Source organism: Grammomys surdaster, unplaced genomic scaffold (genome assembly GCF_004785775.1).
Source record: "Grammomys surdaster isolate TR1022 unplaced genomic scaffold, NIH_TR_1.0 125408, whole genome shotgun sequence".
NCBI classification, from domain to species: Eukaryota; Metazoa; Chordata; class Mammalia; order Rodentia; family Muridae; genus Grammomys; species Grammomys surdaster.
The window spans coordinates 983,462-1,001,909 of record NW_021620278.1 but is presented as its reverse complement, the minus strand read 5'-3'; the positions used below and the strand labels follow the sequence as shown (position 1 = coordinate 1,001,909).

The window sequence follows — 18,448 nt, the reverse complement described above, 5'->3', positions numbered from 1 at the left end:
AAAAAAAAAAAAAAAAAAAAAAAAAAAACAAGAAAGAATGAAGCAGTATTAGCATGATAGCTAACAGACTGAAACAACCAAAGAGGCCGTATTGCAAGGCCATGGTCGTTAGTGACTGTCCAAAACAGTGAATGATTCTTGAAACGTAATACTAAATTAAAGAGCCTGATTGCAGTGGAAGGGGAGACAGCTCAGTGGGTAAAAACATGTGTCACACAAGCATAAGAGTCTGGGTTCAGATCCCTAGAACCCACTTTAAAAGCTGGGCATAGTCACCAGTGCCTGTAGCTCTCCAAAGCTGTGAGAGAAGAAAGCGGATGGCCGAGGCCTGCCAGACACTGACCAAGCTTCAGGCTCGGTGACAGACCCATTCTCAAGGGAATAATGTGAAAGGTGATAGAACAGGACACCAGATGTTCTTTGCTGGCTTAAAGGAACATGTATTCACACATGCAACGCCCCCAACCCCACCCCCACCCCGAGAGAGAGAGAGAGAGAGAGAGAGAGAGAGAGAGAGAGAGAGAGAGGAGAAAAGCTGGCTACAGGAATGAATGCAAGAGAAGTAAAGTGGTATAAACATGCTTGCATAGTAAAACACATTATTTTCTTTTTTGTTTTGTTTTGAGACAGGGTCTCAAGATGTAGCCCTGACTGTCCAGGCCTTGGACTCACAAAGATCAGCCTGTCTCTGCCTTCCAAGTGCTGAGAGTAAAGTGTATGCCACAATGCTCCCACCCCCACTCGCCCCAAAAACATTTTTTATAACAGAAAGTTGCAAAGGAACAGGCTGAGCAGTTTGACCTATGTCAAACTCAAGAGGAGACAGAATTAAATAATAGACATCAATTAATGTGGTGGCTTCATGTTTTGTTTTCAGAGGGGGCATCTGAGTATGCTGGGCGTGGGCAAGATTCTGCCGGTGTCTTGGGATCTGGGCACTTTTCCATCTGGGTATGCAGGATTTCAGCTCATACAAAACTTTACCAGATATTTGTATTGCTGTTTTTGTCCCAGAGACATGGTGGGAGGCATGTCAGTCCCCTGGAGGGGTACACTGGTGGAACTAGCTGCTGTTATGGCTGATAGATTGAAGGTAGCTGAGAGAGCTAACTGACTGGTGGGGAGAGGGGGAGGAAACTGTGAGCAGAGGAGGGTACAGACACTCCGGGGTGTTCCATTTGCATCTGCCATTAACCCTGTGGGGAAATGTGGAGTCAGGAATTTCTTCTGATCTCTAAGACAGTAGGTCTCAGCCTTGACAGTCAGTGGACACCAAGCTGGGACTGTAGGGTGGAATTAAGGTTGGAGGTCTGGCCTTGTCTCACCAGCTTCTCTGATCCTCCAGGACCGACCACGCAAGACCACCTGTGCTGGAGAACTCAGCTACTATACCAGGGACTGCTGCTACCAGTGCCCCTCAGGTGAGTGGGATCCTGAAGGCAGGAGGTAGATGGTTTTCGTTGGGGGAACTGGAGAAAAGCAGGGGTTGAGAAGGGCTGGATAGAAGGTAGAAAACATGATCGTGGTCATAGCTACAGGTTTCCAAAGGCCATCTCTAATGTCACAGGGTCTGGGGAAGGGCAAGGCTGCCTGCTGGCCAGGCTAGGTCTGCTGCTGCCACAAGGATGCAAGACCTTCTTTCCTTCTTCCTCCCTCATTTAATGAGTATTTTGCCTGGATTTATGTATGCTACTACATGCATGTAAGCTCTTGCATCGATTAGAAGAGGGCGTCAGGTCCTCTGGGAACAGGTGGTTGTGAGCTGCCACATGAGTGCTGGGACTTGAATCTGGGTTCTCTTTCAAGGGCAGCAATGAACTTGCTGTCCTATCTCAGCATCAATAGAGCTGGGACTGCAGGAGTATACTACCTCACCCTGACCTTTATGGTTCTTGTCTGCTCCGAGCTAGCACATGTGTTCATCCCAGGCTGCTCTGGGCTGCAACTTTCTGGGGAACAGAGCTTGCCTGTAACCACTGCTGGCTTCCTGGAATGCACCCCGCCCCCAATCCCTAGTATAGTGTGAGTTCTAGAAGAATTTCAGGAAATCTGTCTGGAACAATAATCTTCAGGCTTAAAGATTCGAAAAGGGTTATGAGCCATTTTGATCCCCCTATGGCTATGATCAAAAGTCTCAAGCACACATGGGGGTCATTAGTGACTGGGGTATGAGGTGCAGCTGTGGTGCTGTCTCTGAGCTACAGGAATAGATGTCTGCTTGAAAGAAACATTAGCTATGACAGTTAAGGGTGGGAGGAAGTCTCTGTCACTGGCTCGGTGTAGCTGCCCCCTGCTTTTAGGACAGCAAGGCATCAGAGGTAGGTCACTGTGTCTGGAGGGTTTCCTGTGGGTGAGAAGTAGTAGGCTCATGTACCCAGTATTAATGCTTCCCAGGCACAATGTCTGGAGGTGGGTGCAGGCAGGACTGTACAGGGTCATTGGGGATGTGGCTGGAGCTAGGTGAGATTCTTGGACAGCTGCTCTTAGCCCTGTGTCCTCTGATGGAGCAGTCTTGCACAGGCTACCAGATGAAGTATCTGAGAAAGAATTTAATAATGTCTATTCCCAAAAAATGATTCAAAAATATTTCTGCAGGGCTTGAGAGATAGCTCGGTGGTTAAGAGCACCTCCTGCTCTTCCAAAGGACCCAGCCAGGTTCAGTTCCCGGCAACCTCATTAGGAAGCTCCCAACTGCCTGTGAACTTCAGCTCCAAGGGGATCTGACACCTCTGAGGGCACCCACACACAGGACATGCCCTCATAAACACACATATACGTAAAGAAAACTATTTGAGCTAGATGGTGGTGGCACAAGCCTTTAATCCCAGCCAGAGCCAAGCCAATCTCTGTGAGTTCGAAGCCAGCCTGATCTACAGAGTGAGTTCCAGGATAGCCAGGGCTACACAGAGAAACCCTGTCTAAAAAATAAAAAAAAAAAAATAAAATATTAAAAAATAAAACAAGAACAAAATTAAATGTTCTTGTGATGAGTAGTTGATGGCAACTTTTTTTGTTTGTTTGTTTTTTCGAGACAGGGTTTCTCTGTATAGTCCTGGCTGTCCTGGAACTCACTCTGTAGACAAGGCTGGCCTTGAACTCAGAAATCCACCTGCCTCTGCCTCCCAGTGCTGGGATTAAAGGCGTGTGCCACCACCGCCCGGCAATTTGATGACAACTTGACAGAATCCCATATAGTAGTCTAAGCTGCCTTTGAACTTTGTGTGTAGCGGAGGCTGGCCTTGAACTCCTGATCCTCTTGCTTCTCCCCTTCCACCAGGCCTGCGCGACTATACCCAGCTTCTCTTGGGTTCCTTCCCTCCCCCTACTTGTCTCCCCAATCCCGCTCATTCTCCTCCCTATTCTTCTTTGGGGTCCTGCAGACCATTACTTTCCCCTAGTTAGAAACCAGGTTCTGGCCTGATTAGGCTTCTGTCCAGGACTCTTTCTGGCTTACAGTCTGACCCGACCACCTTCCTATGGGTATGTACTCCCCTTTTCATAGAGACCCACCCATCCCATGGTTTTAGGGCTTCTGGTGGGCTCCTTTATCTGTAGTGAGCTCCTAAACCTCTGTCTCTCCAAATTGAAGTTAAGGGTTTCATTAGAATTAGGGGTGTGAGCAATTCCAGTCCTCAGTGGTGTCCTCCCGCTTCCCCATCCTCTCATCCATTCCCCCTCCTCATCTATTCCCTCTGCCTGCCCATCCTTCGATCCAATGGCAAGACTGAGGCTGCTTGGCAGGAATCTGACCTTAGCCAAGGACAAGGAAATGGGCTTTAAGCAGGAATCTGACTTTGGGCCTTGACAAGAAAGTAAGTTCAGGCAGGAATCTAACTTTAGGCTAAAAAAGGGAAGTAATTTCAGTCAGGAATTTAAATCTTAGGCTAGAACAAAGAAGTAGGCCTCAGGCATGAATATGAATGATTTTGGGCTAGGACAAGGAAGTAGGCTCAGATATTTTGGTCATCCTGACAAGCCCTTGAAAACAGTGATCACGAGAGTAATCATGGGACTTTGCTTATTGCCTTGCTTGTTCCTTGACTATTTGGAATTATTGTATTGCTAGTTCCTCAACCTAGAACTGACCTAAATACTTGCATGTAATTAAAATGATTTAAAAGAAAATTGGGGGAAAAAAAACCTGCCCTCAGCCTCAGAACTGGCTGGGGTCAGGCTATGATGTTGTTTAATCATCTTTTTTCTTTTTAATCCTCACTCCTGCGCTGGAGAACCTGTTTACTGACTGGGCTGACCTGGTCAGACAAGATCACTCTTGGAATAAATAGGTCATTTCTCCCAGCTCCTTCTCCCGTTTTTTTCAGGTCTCTAGTCCTTTGGTTTTGCCTGTCTCCTTCACCCCTGGGTGTCCCTTTCTGCTATCTCAATCCTATTGCAGCTCTGAGACACTACCTCTAGGAGCCTTCCTTTGCTAGAAGGGACTGGCTCCTCGCATTTCTGTTCTCAGCGTCTACAGATACGTGTGGCCACAGTGCTATGACATTCTGTAGCCACAGTTCCAGTCACAGAGAGAAAGACACTTGTGAGGCTGACCCCTAGGTCTTAGGCTTTCTCCACTTAACAGCTGGGAGGGGCTACTCCCGCCTCTCACTTCCTCTAAGGCTCAGAGCTACAAGCGGCTGAGCACCTTGGGCCTTCGTGGTGGGCGGGGCGTTTTGCTGGAGTTTTATTGACCCTGTGCTTCCGGACAAGCCACAGAGGAAAACCAGAAAACCCCCTTCTTCCGTGTTTTGGGGAAATTTCTGACATTTTGCCTGCCCTCTCGAATCAGCGCTCAGCTATGTTTGCACGTGGGTGGGCTGGTGGAGGAAGCTGGGAGACCTTTGAATTTGAGAGGCCGAGAGGTCTTCTTGCATCTGTCCTCACCTAGAGGGGTGGTGCCTTGGCACCATCTGACAGCCGCTTCCCAGTTCTCTGCTTACATAACTGTGGTGACAAACCTACTGCCTGCATCATAAAATGACCAACAGCACTTATGGTTCAGGGTAGCTCATGAACCCTATAAGAACCCAGAGAAGGAACTTGAGAATGGTCCACAATCACCTGCTACTAAACTCGCCTAAGTTCAACCCTGAGCCCCCTTCCGCCTTCCTTGACGTTCTGGACCCCAGGCCTTGTTCAGGGGATGGTGAAGGCCCTGGTGTCTCTCCAGCTTCTATTTATGAGTCAGCGGAACATGGGTTCACCAAATATGATCCAGGGCCTGCAACAGGTGACCAATGGTTGCTAGAAACAGCCATCCTGACGAGTCTGGGAGTATTTTAGGCAATTTAGATACTGAAATTTAACTCCCAGTCATGATTAAAGGAATACGCCACCAAGCCAGATTTAACCAATTTTAACCAGAAATTCAGTAGTAAAAGCCAGAGCATCCATTTTGAAAACTCTCAAGAGATGGGACTTATTGGTTGATGATCTGATGGTCACGTGCCCATATCGAGCCAATCACAATGGTGAGAAACTCTGATTGGTCTGTTGGAGTTACATGCCTAATCTGAGGCAATGATGGGAAAAATGAAATGTTCTGATTAACCCACCTGGGTCACATGCTCAATCTGTGGTGAAACTGTGGGAAACATATCTGATTTGGGGGTCGGGGGAGGACATGCCAGGCTCTGGCAGAGCAGACAGAACCCAGTAGATATCATATATCCCTTGCCTCGGTCATCACCCTGCACCTCCTGTCCTCAAAGAATGGGAGGAAGATTGCTGGGTGATTCCAGGGCTTTTCAGTCAGCTTGAGTCAGTATCTTCATGGTCTTAACTCCCCATAATCCCCTCAGTTCCCTCAGAGAGTCAGGACTTCTGCTGAGAGTGACAGCCAGTACTCAGCCTGTGCTTGCTGGTCTTCACTGACCCTTCACTCTTGTCCACTCTAGGAGAAACAGATCATATTGTTAGTGTGACTGAGGTCGTTGCAATTGTCCAGTGTCACAGATTGTCAGGTGGCAGCCCAGAAATGTTGAGTCTTCCCTATACTTGGGCTGCCCGTCTGTTCTCAGTGACCTCCATCGAGGTCCATGCCTCCGTCTGTAGCACAAGCATTAGCTGATGCAACCGTGGTTTAAAGTAGAGATGAATGAACGGGGTTTGGGTATGAGAAATGGAGGGTGGAAAGCCAGCTTGTTATCAAGGTGACCTAGCCTAGAACTTCTCTGCTGCTCTTCCCAGGGTTGTCTCCAACACAGCCATGCCCACAGGGTCCTGCCCACTGCTGGAAGCAGTGTGATCCTGACTACTACATCAATGAAGACGGGAAGTGCACAGCCTGCGTGACCTGTTTGCCAGGTGAGAACCTATTCTCTCTCCCTGGAATGTGTCTCAGTGGGGAATCTGAGAGGCAGGAAGTATCAAGATCTGATCTGGTGCCTCAGTTTACCTCTCTGGATTTGAAGATTGATATCAGCAGCCATCTTTTGTATCCATACTTTTCAGCAAGACGTAGTGTGCTCCCTGGAGGGAGAACAGGCATCATCACAATGACTCATGAAGGATCCCTTTCTTAACCTGTTTCTATAGTGAAGAATCTGAGGATTCATAATGTGAAGGTCCTTCCTGGAGCAGTCCGAGCAGTGCCTTGGCATCAAGAGATGCATTCTTTCTTAACAAAGAATAGGATGCTTCCAGGAGAATTGTTGAAATAGGTTCTTCTAATTTTAATTGCTTATGTTTACTGATAGGGACTGGCATTTTCTTTTGGTTTTCTGTAGATGGTTAGGTCGAAAGATGTGTTGAGATTTTTCTCGAAACCTAATAATCATTTTTTTTAAAAAGCTTTCAGTGTCTTTTTAAAAATGTGTATTTTCTTTATTGCATGCAAAGATTTTTCTAAAGGTTGTATTTTCTTCTGTGTGTGTGTGTGTGTGTGTGTGTGTGTGTACTTCTGTCTCCATGTCCTGAGTACTGGGATCATGGGTATGCACTGCCATGCCTAGTTTATGCAAAGATGGTACTCAGGTCTTTGATCATGTTAGGCAAGCAGTACTCTTAGCTACTGAGCCATCTCTTCAACCCCCCACCTCCATCTTTTTAAACATGGGTTCTGGAGATGAAACCCAAGTCCTATGCTTTCACAGAAAATGGTTTACCCCACAGTCATCTCCCTCAGAGGAGACCATTTTATAGTCAGACTCCAACACAGGGGATGAGCTAGTGTAGATATGTATTGCCAAGTTTATTCTTCACCCTGATTCAGCTAGGGTACACATGGTGTGGGATTTGGCCATGGACAGTGTGTCTGTGCCCAGAACATAGAGTGTACTTCCTGAAACTCCTCATGCTTCTGTAGTTTATCTTTTCGTCCTCCTCACCGTGATAACCACTGATGGTTCTCCTGCTTCTGTGGTTAAAATCTCATTTTTTGCTGGAGGTCTGTGAAATCACAGAGTAAAGTCTTTTCAGAATGGCTTGATATATATGTTATATGTATGTATATCTATCTATCTATCTATCTATCTATCTATCTATCTATACATATGCATACATGTATGTTGTATGTGTATGTGGAGGCCAGAGGCTGACGTCAGGAGTCTTCCTCAGTCATTCTCCAACTTCCTTTTGGAGACAGAGACTCTCAGGGAACCCGGAGCTCACTGATTCAGCTACATTGGCTGGCTAGCCAGCCCTAGGAGTCTTCCTATTTCTGCAACAGTCATGTAGGGTCCTCTCAGTTCAGTTTTTTCACATGGGTCCTTGGGATATGAATTCAGGACCTTTTGCTTGAAGAACAACTGCTTTTATTCACTAAGCCACCTGCCCAGCCCCACATTTACTTGTTTGTAATCTGTGTAGTAGTGTGCAGGTATATAGGCTGGAGGTGAAGGTCACCCTCACACTGCCCTTTCATACACATCAGGAGAACTGAGGAGAGGCATAGAGTGCTAGCTGGCCGGTCTGATAGAGGGTCATGTGGTATCCTACCCTCATCCTTGGTGGTCCCTGTGTACACTGGATCCTCACCCTTGGCTTCCCTCTTCCCTTCCATGACCCTCCCTGTGTCCCTCAGACCTTGTGGAGAAGGCGCCGTGTTCTAGGAACTCTCCTCGAATCTGTGAGTGTCAGCCTGGCATGCGCTGCTGCACGCCAGCCGTCAATTCTTGCGCCCGTTGCGAACTCCACTGTTCTCAAGACGAGATTGTCAAGTTCCCAGGTGAGTGTCCCTACCCACAGCTCCCTAGCAGCTACTGTTGTACCTGCCACAGGCCCCCTCATCCTCCCACCACTGTAGAACAAACAGGTCGAAGCTTCTCTCCCCATGCTGTGATGTGTCCAACATCTGGGGTTTCTGCTGCTCACCTCTCACATCTGCGTCCTGTTAGAGACACTCTACTGGCAGAGGCTCAGGCCTGGTTAAAGGAGGCTGTGGGTCCATTTGAAGCTTGGGGTCCGGGATGATTCTCTAGTGGTCCACGAGTAAGAGACTCCAGTCTCTGCCCTGGGAGTTTTCTGACAAATTAGAGCTGGCTTCCCTGCTTCAGAATTGGACATGTTATAGGAGGATGAGGTACTGAGGCACTGGACAACAGAGTCAAGCAGAGGAATTGTTTTGTTTTGTGTTTTTCCCAGTTTACCTCATGACATCAGGCCTTACCATCTCCAAGCTTCTAATTTTTTGACAAGGAAGGGGTTCATGACTGGTTGCTATTAAACGTGGTGTTTAGGAGACTAGAATGATTACACTGTGGGACACTGTTCTCAAAAAACGGGTTTGGGGGGAGGTGTGCTTTCTAGAAGGGAGACACAGAGGTGGGGATGCAAAAAGGACACCACAGTCACATAAACTCCCGGTGGGACAAACCAATAGTGAGGGGTGAAAATTGCAGAGCCTTTTCTCTAACCTGTGTCCTTGGCATTTCCTGTTCCTGGTTTCATGGGCTTTTTTCTGTACTGTTTTTTCTGCTCTGTACTGTGGCAACTGCCCCTGTCTGAAATCAACAAGGTATCTGAGGGCTGGGCTGTAGCAAAGTTTTTCACCTGTGGATGGACCGGTTCCTTTAACTCTTTCTCCCTGCTCATATGATGAGGAGCTGTAACTTAGAGGCTTTTGTCTGAGTCTGTCAGACAGATAGATCATCAGCCTTCCAGCTAACAGGGCTAGGGTGTCTCGGTGGAGTTCACAAGACTGCCACATGGGGGCAACAGAGGCTTGTCTCTGAAGCCCTGCCATTGTCCAAAATAATAATAATAATAATAATAATAATAATAATGCTTAAAATGTGGCAGGTCTAAGTTAAGATATTCTGTGTATAATGCTCAGTGAGTTTCAAAGACCCAACATGTATGCGAGAATACAATGTATCTTGTTATATTTACATTGATTACCAACTGACACAGGTCATTATGTTGTTAGATTATGACTTTTTGAGATCTGCTCTCATTTTGTAGCCCAGGATGTCTCGTGGCAAGACTGGCTTCAAAACCACAGTAATCCCCCTGCCTCATCCTCCCAAGTGTGGGTATTATATGTGTGAGCTGTGCATGTATGTGTGCATGCATGCATGGACACAAGAGTATGTATTTTGTGTGTGTTTTATGTGTGTGTGTGTGTGTGTGTGTGGTGTGTTTATTGGGTACTGAACCCAAGGCCTTACATGACATGCAAGTACTATACCAGTAAGCAATACTCCTAGCACAAATTAAGATATTATTAAAATTAATTTTTTTATTTCTTTATTTATCGTTTGAGACAGAGTCACTCTGTTGCCCAGGTTGGATTTGAACTTCTGATCTTGCTTCCTCAGACTCCTGACTGCTGGGATTACAGGCATGTGCCACTACACCCAGATTTATTTTTATTTTTATTTCTTTTATGTACATGAGTGTTTTTGCCTACATGTATGTCTGTGTGACACATGCATGACTAGTGGCCAGAGAGACAAGAAGAGGGTATCAGATTTCTTAGAATTGGAATTATAGAAGGTTGTGAGCCACCGAGAGGAACTGGGGATTGAACCCCATCCTCTAAAAAATATCCAGTGATCTTAACTACTACTGAGACATCTCTCAAGACACATGCCCCTCCTTTTATTGAGACAAGGTTTCTTTATGTAGCTTTTGGCTGGCCTGAAACTCACTATGTAGACCAGGCTGGCCTGAAACTCACAGATCTGCCCACCTCTCAAGTGCTAGGCTTAAAGTTGTGCACTACTGGCATAGTGACATGGCACATTCTGTCAGTGGCCCTGCCATAGCCACCTGACCCTGTTCATCTCTGGAGCCCCTGTGGACTCTTCCAGAACGCAGCTCTGGGGAATGTAGGATTTCCAGTTGTGAAAGGGGGAGGGGGGGAGTAACTTCTGTTTCTGCACTGCTCACAGATAATCAACCACTCAAAGCTATTATAAACTTTCTCCGAAAGTATCAAGTGTTTGCAGGGCAGATTCCATCAGCTCCTTTCTGTGAGTGGGGAGTTTGACACCCAGAGATGGCAGTTGAGTAGCCCAAGAACACAGAGAACATCCTTCTCCAGTCAGGATTGGGTGCTCAGCTGAGCCTTGTCAACTTCATCACACTGCTGACCTTGCTGTAATTCACCTCCACAGAAGCTGTTGGGGCATCTTCCAACTCATGTGGGTCAGTCCCTCGGTGATGAGATTAGCGATGAGGTGTGAGAAAGTCCATGTTTTTGGCTGACCACTAACTGTTTATTACCTAGTATGACAGACTTGTTTACATGTGATAGTTTATAATGCAGCCCAATGAAGACTGCTATGATCACTTGACTGCCTGGCATAGTAAGGATGTGATAGACATGGAGGGCAAACCCAGGGGTATCTGGTGGTCTCTCTGTATGTGTGTGTCTTTGTGTGTATCTGTGTGTGTGTCTGTGTGTATTTATTTGTGAATGTGCTTGTGTCTCTGTGTCTCTCCACATGTCTCTATGTATATATGTCTCTGTGTATGTTTGTATGTGTGTGTCTGTGTCTATGTGTGCCTAAGTGTGCCTGTGTGTCTCTGTGTGTGTGTGTGTGTATGTGTCTTGTGTGTGTTTTTGTGTGTGTACTTATTTGTATATGTCTGTGCAGGTATCTGTGTGTGTGTTTGTGTGTCTGTGTCTATTTGTACCTGTCTTGTGTGTCTGTCTATGTGTCTCTCTGTGGGTACGTCTGTGTGTTTCTGTGTGTGTGTTACTGTGTCTGTCTGTCTCTCTGTGTCTCTGTATATGTGTGTCTCTCTATATGTATTTCTGGGGGGCATTGTATGGGTCTGACTGTGTGTGTGTGTCTGTGTAAGCGTGTGTCTATGTGTTTCTGTATGTGAGTATGCATCTGTGAGCATCACTGACCAATCAGGTGAAGGGATAGATTCTCCTCATTCCAGAGTGAGCAGATGCTGGAAAAGCCAACATCTATGTCTCTGGATAGCCACTGTGTTCTCCTAGTACCTCATCCATAACTCTACATGTGATGGTGACAGTTCTGCTCCTTGAGACTTTGGGTTCTTCAGTCTTTTCTGAAGCCATTGCTGTCTCCTTTGCAGAAACAACAGAGAAGGACACTATCTGTGAGCTGCCTTCCCCAGGATCTGGCCCCAATTGCTCCAATCCAGATGACTGCAAGACACTTACTAGGTGACTCCTGGCCTCCTTTCTGTTCTTCTTCAGGTGATCTTTGGATGGGCTACCCTGTCTCTGTGACACACAGGGTGCATGGATGGGATGAGGCCAGGCTGGCAGAACCCCAGGGGGCCTCTCTGCCAAGCTCACCAGTCGTCTGAGTCACCGCTGTGTGTCTAGCCCTGCCTGGTGCTTATGAGAGACCCAGGTCTAAGGAACTTGGCTCTTGCTGAGGCAGGAGACTTTCTCCGTAGACACTAATCCCCAAACCTAGACTTCCCTGGTTTGTGAAGTATCATACCTATGTCTGGTTTCTTCTCCAGCCATGCCACTCCTCAGGCCACACCTACTCTAGAGTCCCCAGCCAATGACAGTGTGAGGACCTTGCTGCCAAAGGGGGTCACCAACCTTGTGCACGAAGGTACTGCTGAGTTGGTCAAGGTTCCAGAGTCTTCCTCTTCCAAAGCAAGGGAGCCCAGTCCAGATCCAGGTACTGTTTACTTGAAGCAGTGGCAGTCTCCCAGGGGGGTGTTGTCTGATAAGGGGACCTAGGTATGCAGAGGAACAGAAGAGCATCTGTAGATTGCAGTTCCTGAGGCTGAGGCTCAAGGGCCAAAGGTCCTGAAAAGGTTATTTCATTCCTAGAATTTCTGAGTGCCCTGCATGCCAGGGGCATGGGCTGTGTGTTCCTGCCCTGTACTCAGGGTGCTTGTGACAGAACAGGCGGGTTCAGGCCATGGCTTCCATGGCCCCTAACGGTCTTCATGGCTTTTATAGCTGAGGTTTCACCCCTCTGAGAAAGCAAACAGCCTGTGCTATACAGATTCACTGTGCTTGGCTTGTCCAAACGGTTCTTGGAGGTTTGGGGTATTTGCAACTTGGGGCTTGAAAATACTAGTGAATAATAAATCTCCACACACACCCTCTCTGCGTGTGTGTGTGTGTATCTATATCTATGTGCGTATACTGATCCTCATGGAGGTCAAAGGTCAACCTTGGGAGTCTGTAGGAGCCATCCACCTTGTTTTTTGAGACAGGACCTTTCATTGACTCAGGACTCAGCAATTAAGCTAGGCTGACTGACCAATGAGTCCCCAGGCTCCACTTGTCTTCTCCCAGACACTGGGACTACAAGTGTGCTCCACCATGCTTGCCTTTGTATTTGGCTCCTGGCATTGAACTTGGGTTCTCAGACTTGTGCAGTAAGCGCCTTGCAGATGGAACCATCTCCCAGTCTGAGCTTGTACGCTACATTTGTATACTTCCTGGTTTTGTTGAACCGTGATGGCCTGTGAGTCTGGCCTCAAGCCCTTCCTTTGTGCTTGTGCTCCTCACGCTTTCCACAAAGGCCGTCAGGGGACATGCTAATTCCTACTCTGCCTTTGTTGGTGGTAGTTTTATTTTTTATTTTGTCTTTGGTTTTTTTTTTCCATTTTTCATTTTATGTTTGTTTGTTTTTGTTTTTTTGTTGTTTTGTTTTTTAGAGAGACAGTCTTGGTATATAGCAGTAGCTGACTCAGAATTCATTATGTAACTCAGGCATCTTGGTTAGTTTTTGTGTCTACTTGGTACAAGCTAACAAGCTAAAGTTATTTGAAAAAGAAAAAAAAAAGAACCTCGATTTTGAAAATGCTCCTACCTGATTGGCCTGTGGGCAAACAATCCCATGGGGTATTTTTTTTTCCATTTGATTAAAGGTGTACCCTGCTCACCATGCCTGACTGATTTTTTTTTTTAAGGTTAAAAATTAAAAAACACAAACCAAATGAAAGCTGTAACTTTACTTGGTCTGATGATGCATGCCTTTAATCCCAGCGCTCAGGAGGTAAGGGCAGGTAGATCTCTGTGAGACTGAGGTGAGCCTGGTCTACCTAGAGTTTCAGGACACCTAGAGCTACATAGTGATATCCAGGACACCTAGGACTATCCCAACTCAACCCCCCCCAAACACACACACACACACACACACACACACACACACACACACCAGCCTGTAACTTCATACAGCCAGTGCAGAAAGTCAGTTGATTTTTTAAATGTAATTTCTCTTCCTGTGCTTTCCCTCTCTGTGACAAGAACACTGTCTCTAAGCAACTTTACAAGGGGAAAGGGTTTTTTTAGTTCTCAGTTGGGAAGATTTTTGTCTATAGCTGCTTGGTTCTGAGGCAGCTCATCTCCATGGAAGTTGTTCACCTCATTGTGGCCAGGATACACAGAGAGGAAAAGGTGAGGTAGGGTCTCTTTCACGAACATACTCCTGATGACCTTTCTCCCTTCCTCTGGGCTCCAGTTTCTAAGGATCCACTGCCTCCCAGTATCATGATGGATGGCTGGGATATTCACCAGAGTTCCTTTTCTTCCCTTCACATGTGTGCGTGCCTGTGTGCTTGCTTATGTGCGTACATGATACATGCACCATGGGGTGTTAATTAATTGGTTCTCTCCTTCCACCCTGTGGGTCCCAGGGATCCAACTAAGGTCATCACATTTGTCATCTAAGGTCTTTCCCTGCCGAGCCATCTTGCTGGCCTTTAAGCTTCTTTGAAATAAAAGCAGAAGCTGCTTTTGGTGCCCATGGTGCCACAGCCTCTCCAGTTTGATATTTTAGAGCACAACCCTGTTAGTCTTGTCAGCTGTAGCCAGGAATTGTATGTTACAGAAGACTCTCCATTCACTACCTCCCACTGTCTCCCACTGTCTCCCACTGTCTCCCACTGCAGCTTGGATATTCAAACTCTCTGCACGGATTCTAATATGTCATCATCCCTATAGGTAATGCAGAGATGAATATGACCTTGGAACTTCCACTTACGGGGACACTCCCTGATGTCAGCACCTCAGAAAACAATGAGGAGCCTGCCAGGTGACTCCTAACCCCTCTGTGGGCAGAAAAGGATGACTCCTTATATCCTCAGGCAATGCCCAGGGAAGTCAGGGCTGGACATGCAGGGGCATCAGACCTAGAGGTCTTTGGTGGGGTTGGGGAAGAAAATGGCTGTGTGTCTGTCTCAGTGGTGACAAGATCGTTCAAGCCAGAGGATGTAGAGCTTAATCAATGCCTGAAAAGACTATGCAGATCTTTATTTTTTTATTTTTTTGGTTTTTCGAGACAGGGTTTCTCTGTGTAGCCCTGGCTGTCCTGGAACTCACTCTGTAGACCAGGCTGGCCTGGAACTCAGAAATCCACCTGTCTCTGCCTCCCAAGTGCTGGGAGTGCCCGGCCGACTATGCAGATCTTTTGGGTTCCCAGACTTCATTTTTACCTCTCTAGAGAAAGAATCATCCTTCATTAGCTACACCTCTTTTACATGGCAATTGTGACCATCACCCTTGTCCTGGGTTTCCTTTGGTATAGTACCGCCTCCACCCTAAGCCTTTTGGTAGATGCCTGGACCAGCAACAGGATGCAGCCCACCTCTCCCTTGTCCACAGGAACACCATTTCTGGATCCAGGTATGGATCATTCACTGTCCAAAGCAAGGGGCGGCGGGGTTTCCTTCCAGAGCTTTGGCCTCTGGTGGAGTTAGAAATAAAGATCAACCCCAACTTTCTGGTTTCTAGAACAGCCTGTGGCTCTGTCGTTTCCTAATACTGTTTCATTCTTGGGACAGAACTTTTCTTTTTTCATGACTTCATCCTGATGACCTATGTTTGCTACCCAAAATTCAGTTGTGAGGCTGGGGGTGTGGCTCTGTTGGCTGAATATTTACCTAGAATGCCCAACACCTCTGAGTTTGATCCCAACCAGGGTATCCATGGGGCTTGGTACTGTATGTCTATAATCCCAAGGCTGAGAGGTAGATATAGGAAAAGTTCAGGGTTGGACCAATGAGATGGCTCACTTGCCATCTGCACTGTCTGAGAAAGCCCAATGACCTCAGTTTGATCCAGAGAAACCATGTAGAGGTGGAAGAACAGAAAAGAACAGAATGGATTCTATAGAGTTGTCCTCTGATCTTCTCTCTCTCTCTCTCTCTCTCTCTCTCTCTCACACACACACACACACACACACACACACACACACACACAAAATTCTTTCATCTAGGGTTGGCACATGTTTCCATTTCTAGAACTTAGGTGGCAGAGTCAGGCAGATCTTTGTAAGTTCAAAGCCAGCCTGGTCTACATGTCAGGTTCCAGGTCAGTCAGGGCTACATAGTGAGACCCTGTCTCATAAATGTTAAAGGTCACATTCTGTTATATAGCAAGTTGGACCCTATTTGAAAAGAAGTTGCTAGGGGTAGTGGTATATGCCTTTAATCCCAGAATTTGGGAGGCAGAACCAGGTGGATCTCTGTGAGTTCGAGGCCAGTTTGGTCTACAGAGTGAATTCTAGGACAGCCAGGGCTACACAGAGAAACCCTGACTTAAAAATCCAAAAAGAAAAAAATAAAGGAAAAGAAAGAAAAATGAAACTGAATAAGTTACTGAAAGAGTAAGAAGCCTAATTCCCTTCCTCAGTTTCCTCAGATATAAAATGCATAGAAAATCAACACCTAGGAGTGTCAGCATGTAGCACAAGTATGGTCTTCACATTACCAGAGCAGGATCAAGACAGTTGCTGTCCTGCTAATGAGCTAACTAACACCAGGCCATCAGTTTTAGGACTAGCAGTACTAGTTTTGGACACACGGTGGCAATAGTTCTCAAGTGAACAGTTCTCAGCATGCCATAGAAAACTCAGAGGGCTGTGGCTGTGGCTCAGTTGGTAGAGTGCTTGCCTAGCACACCAAAGAGCCTGGGTTCCATTTCCAGAGCCACATAAACCTGTGTGGTAGTACAGGCCTCTAATCCCAGCACAAAGGAGGTGGAGGGAGGTAATCCTGAGATAAGTCATCACCGGCTACACAGCAAGTTTGAGGCTACCCTGGATCTTGTCCTAGTAATAACAAACAAAACGTACCTGAGCAGTAACACCTGAGACATGTACCCAAAGAACAATTAAATAATTAAAATAATCAGAGTAGGCTGTGTAAAGGTGGGTCATGTAAATAGCACAGGCTTGGACTTGGCTAGGTTTAGTATTCATTAAGTTTAGTATACATTAGGACCTGTGTTTGATTCGAGGCCAGTTTGGTCTATAGAGTAAATTCTAGGACAGCTATTGTGTTCGTGTGTGTGTGTGTGTGTGTGTATGTGTGTGTGTGTGTGTGTTTGTGTGTAAAGGATGTGGAATTTGAAGTCACCTGGTCTGGGTGGTGACTCTTGGGGTGACTTTGGACAAGCTTCAGCCTTCCTCCTTCCTTCCTTCCTCACTCCTATTCCTTCCTTCCTATGTGTGTGATGTAGTGTGTGCATGCCATGGTGCATGTGTGGAAGTTAGAGGGCAGCTTCTGTGGGCTTCTCTCCTTCCACCTTTCTGTGGGTTCTGGACATTGAACTCAGGTCATCAGGCTTGCAGCAAGCACTTTACCCACTGAACCATCCCGCTGGTCCTCTTTGTTTTAATGGCTGAGAATGCTCTGTGCAGAGTTGACCTTGTGCCTGCCCCCAGGAGCTGATGGTCTCAGAGTTTCCCTAACCAGCTTTCATCTTCCCCATCCCAACTAGCCACAGACTCAAACTTCTAGAGCTTTGTTGTTTTGTTGTTTTTGCTTTTGTGTTTGTTTTTCTGAGGTCTCATTATGTATACCTGGCTGGCCTGGAACTAGCCATTGTAGATCAGGCTAACTGGTCTACCTCTGCCTCTCTAGTGCTGGGATTACAGGCATGCAACACTATACACAATCCATTCCGATTCTTCATGTCTCAATTTCTCGTCCTCTCTGGTTTGCTTTGCTTACTTTCTGAGTTGCCAATTAGCTTCCTGGAACCAGGTGAGGGAGGTAAGGTAAGGGCTGAATCAGACAGTTCCAGCTTTGGGAAGATCCAGGAGCTGCTCACCTCAGTAGGATTCATGTCCCAGGAGAAGTAGGAAGAGGGTCCTGTGTGGTCCAGGGAAGGGCCCTGGCTCCTAGCTGTGCACAGAATACAAGATGACACTGTGTTTCAGGTCCAGTGCTCTTCTGGGTGGCCATGGTGGTGCTGCTGGTTGGCTCCTGCTCCTTCCTCCTGTGTTACTGGAAAGCCTGTAGGAGGCAGATCCAGCAGAGTAAGTGCATGTCTCTCAGGGTCCTGGGAAAGATGGTTGCATTAAGCTGGCCTGGCCTAGACAGGCAGCGGTGGCGCATGCCTTTAATCCCAGCATTTGGGAGGCAGAGGCAGGCAGATTTCTGGGTTCAAGGCCAGCCTGGTCTACAGAGTGAGTTCCAGGACAGAGAAACTCTGTCTCGAAAAACCAAAAAAAAAAAAAAAAAAGCTGGCCTGGCATAGGTGCTTGCCCTGCCTGTCCCTTCCCTACCTGCTCACTCCCTAAGCCACAATCCTGCTGTCTTTGCAGAATTTCACCTGGACTACCTAGTGCAGACATTCCAGCCCAAGATGGAACAGGCAGGTGAGTTTTGGGTTGTGCGAAGGGCTGTCTGGGATAGGACAGATAGTTGCATGACCAGTACAGGGCCTGGGGCCTGGGCCAACTCATACAAAAAAAAAACATTGTCCAGCAAAAGGTGTTTTGAGTTGGAGAAGTTTCATAAGTGCATGCTCGTACCTCCTAAGCACTCCCCAAGCAAGGGGGTTTTTGTGTTTTGATGGTTTCAAGCTTGTTTCCATGAGCTGTCGGGCAGGGCTTATTGAAACCGCTGTTTGCTTTCTTGACATTTTTCTAGTATTAGAGTTTCCATCACCGTCAGTTAATTTTTTTTTTTTTGTTTCTCTCCAAATGTTCATGAGAACAGTCTTGTTATAACAAGAAAGAGAGAGGGGGAGAGGGAAAGAGAGAGAGGGAGAGAGAGAGAGAGAGAGAGAGAGAGAGAGAGAGAGAGAGAGAGAGAGAGA

At 46.8% G+C, this 18,448-nt stretch overlaps 1 protein-coding gene across 1 annotated transcript in view; it reads left to right on the top strand.

Annotated features, from left to right (window-relative positions):
• Window positions 1-18,448, top strand: part of Tnfrsf8 (TNF receptor superfamily member 8) — a 46,938-nt gene that overhangs the window by 11,451 nt on the left and 17,039 nt on the right. Inside the window, exons 2-10 of the mRNA XM_028786005.1 lie at window positions 1,346-1,421; window positions 6,190-6,306; window positions 8,024-8,167; window positions 11,497-11,587; window positions 11,896-12,062; window positions 14,345-14,435; window positions 14,928-15,025; window positions 17,565-17,663; window positions 17,952-18,005. Coding sequence (XP_028641838.1) covers window positions 1,346-1,421; window positions 6,190-6,306; window positions 8,024-8,167; window positions 11,497-11,587; window positions 11,896-12,062; window positions 14,345-14,435; window positions 14,928-15,025; window positions 17,565-17,663; window positions 17,952-18,005 — 937 coding nt within the window. The remainder of the gene's footprint in view (window positions 1-1,345; window positions 1,422-6,189; window positions 6,307-8,023; window positions 8,168-11,496; window positions 11,588-11,895; window positions 12,063-14,344; window positions 14,436-14,927; window positions 15,026-17,564; window positions 17,664-17,951; window positions 18,006-18,448) is intronic.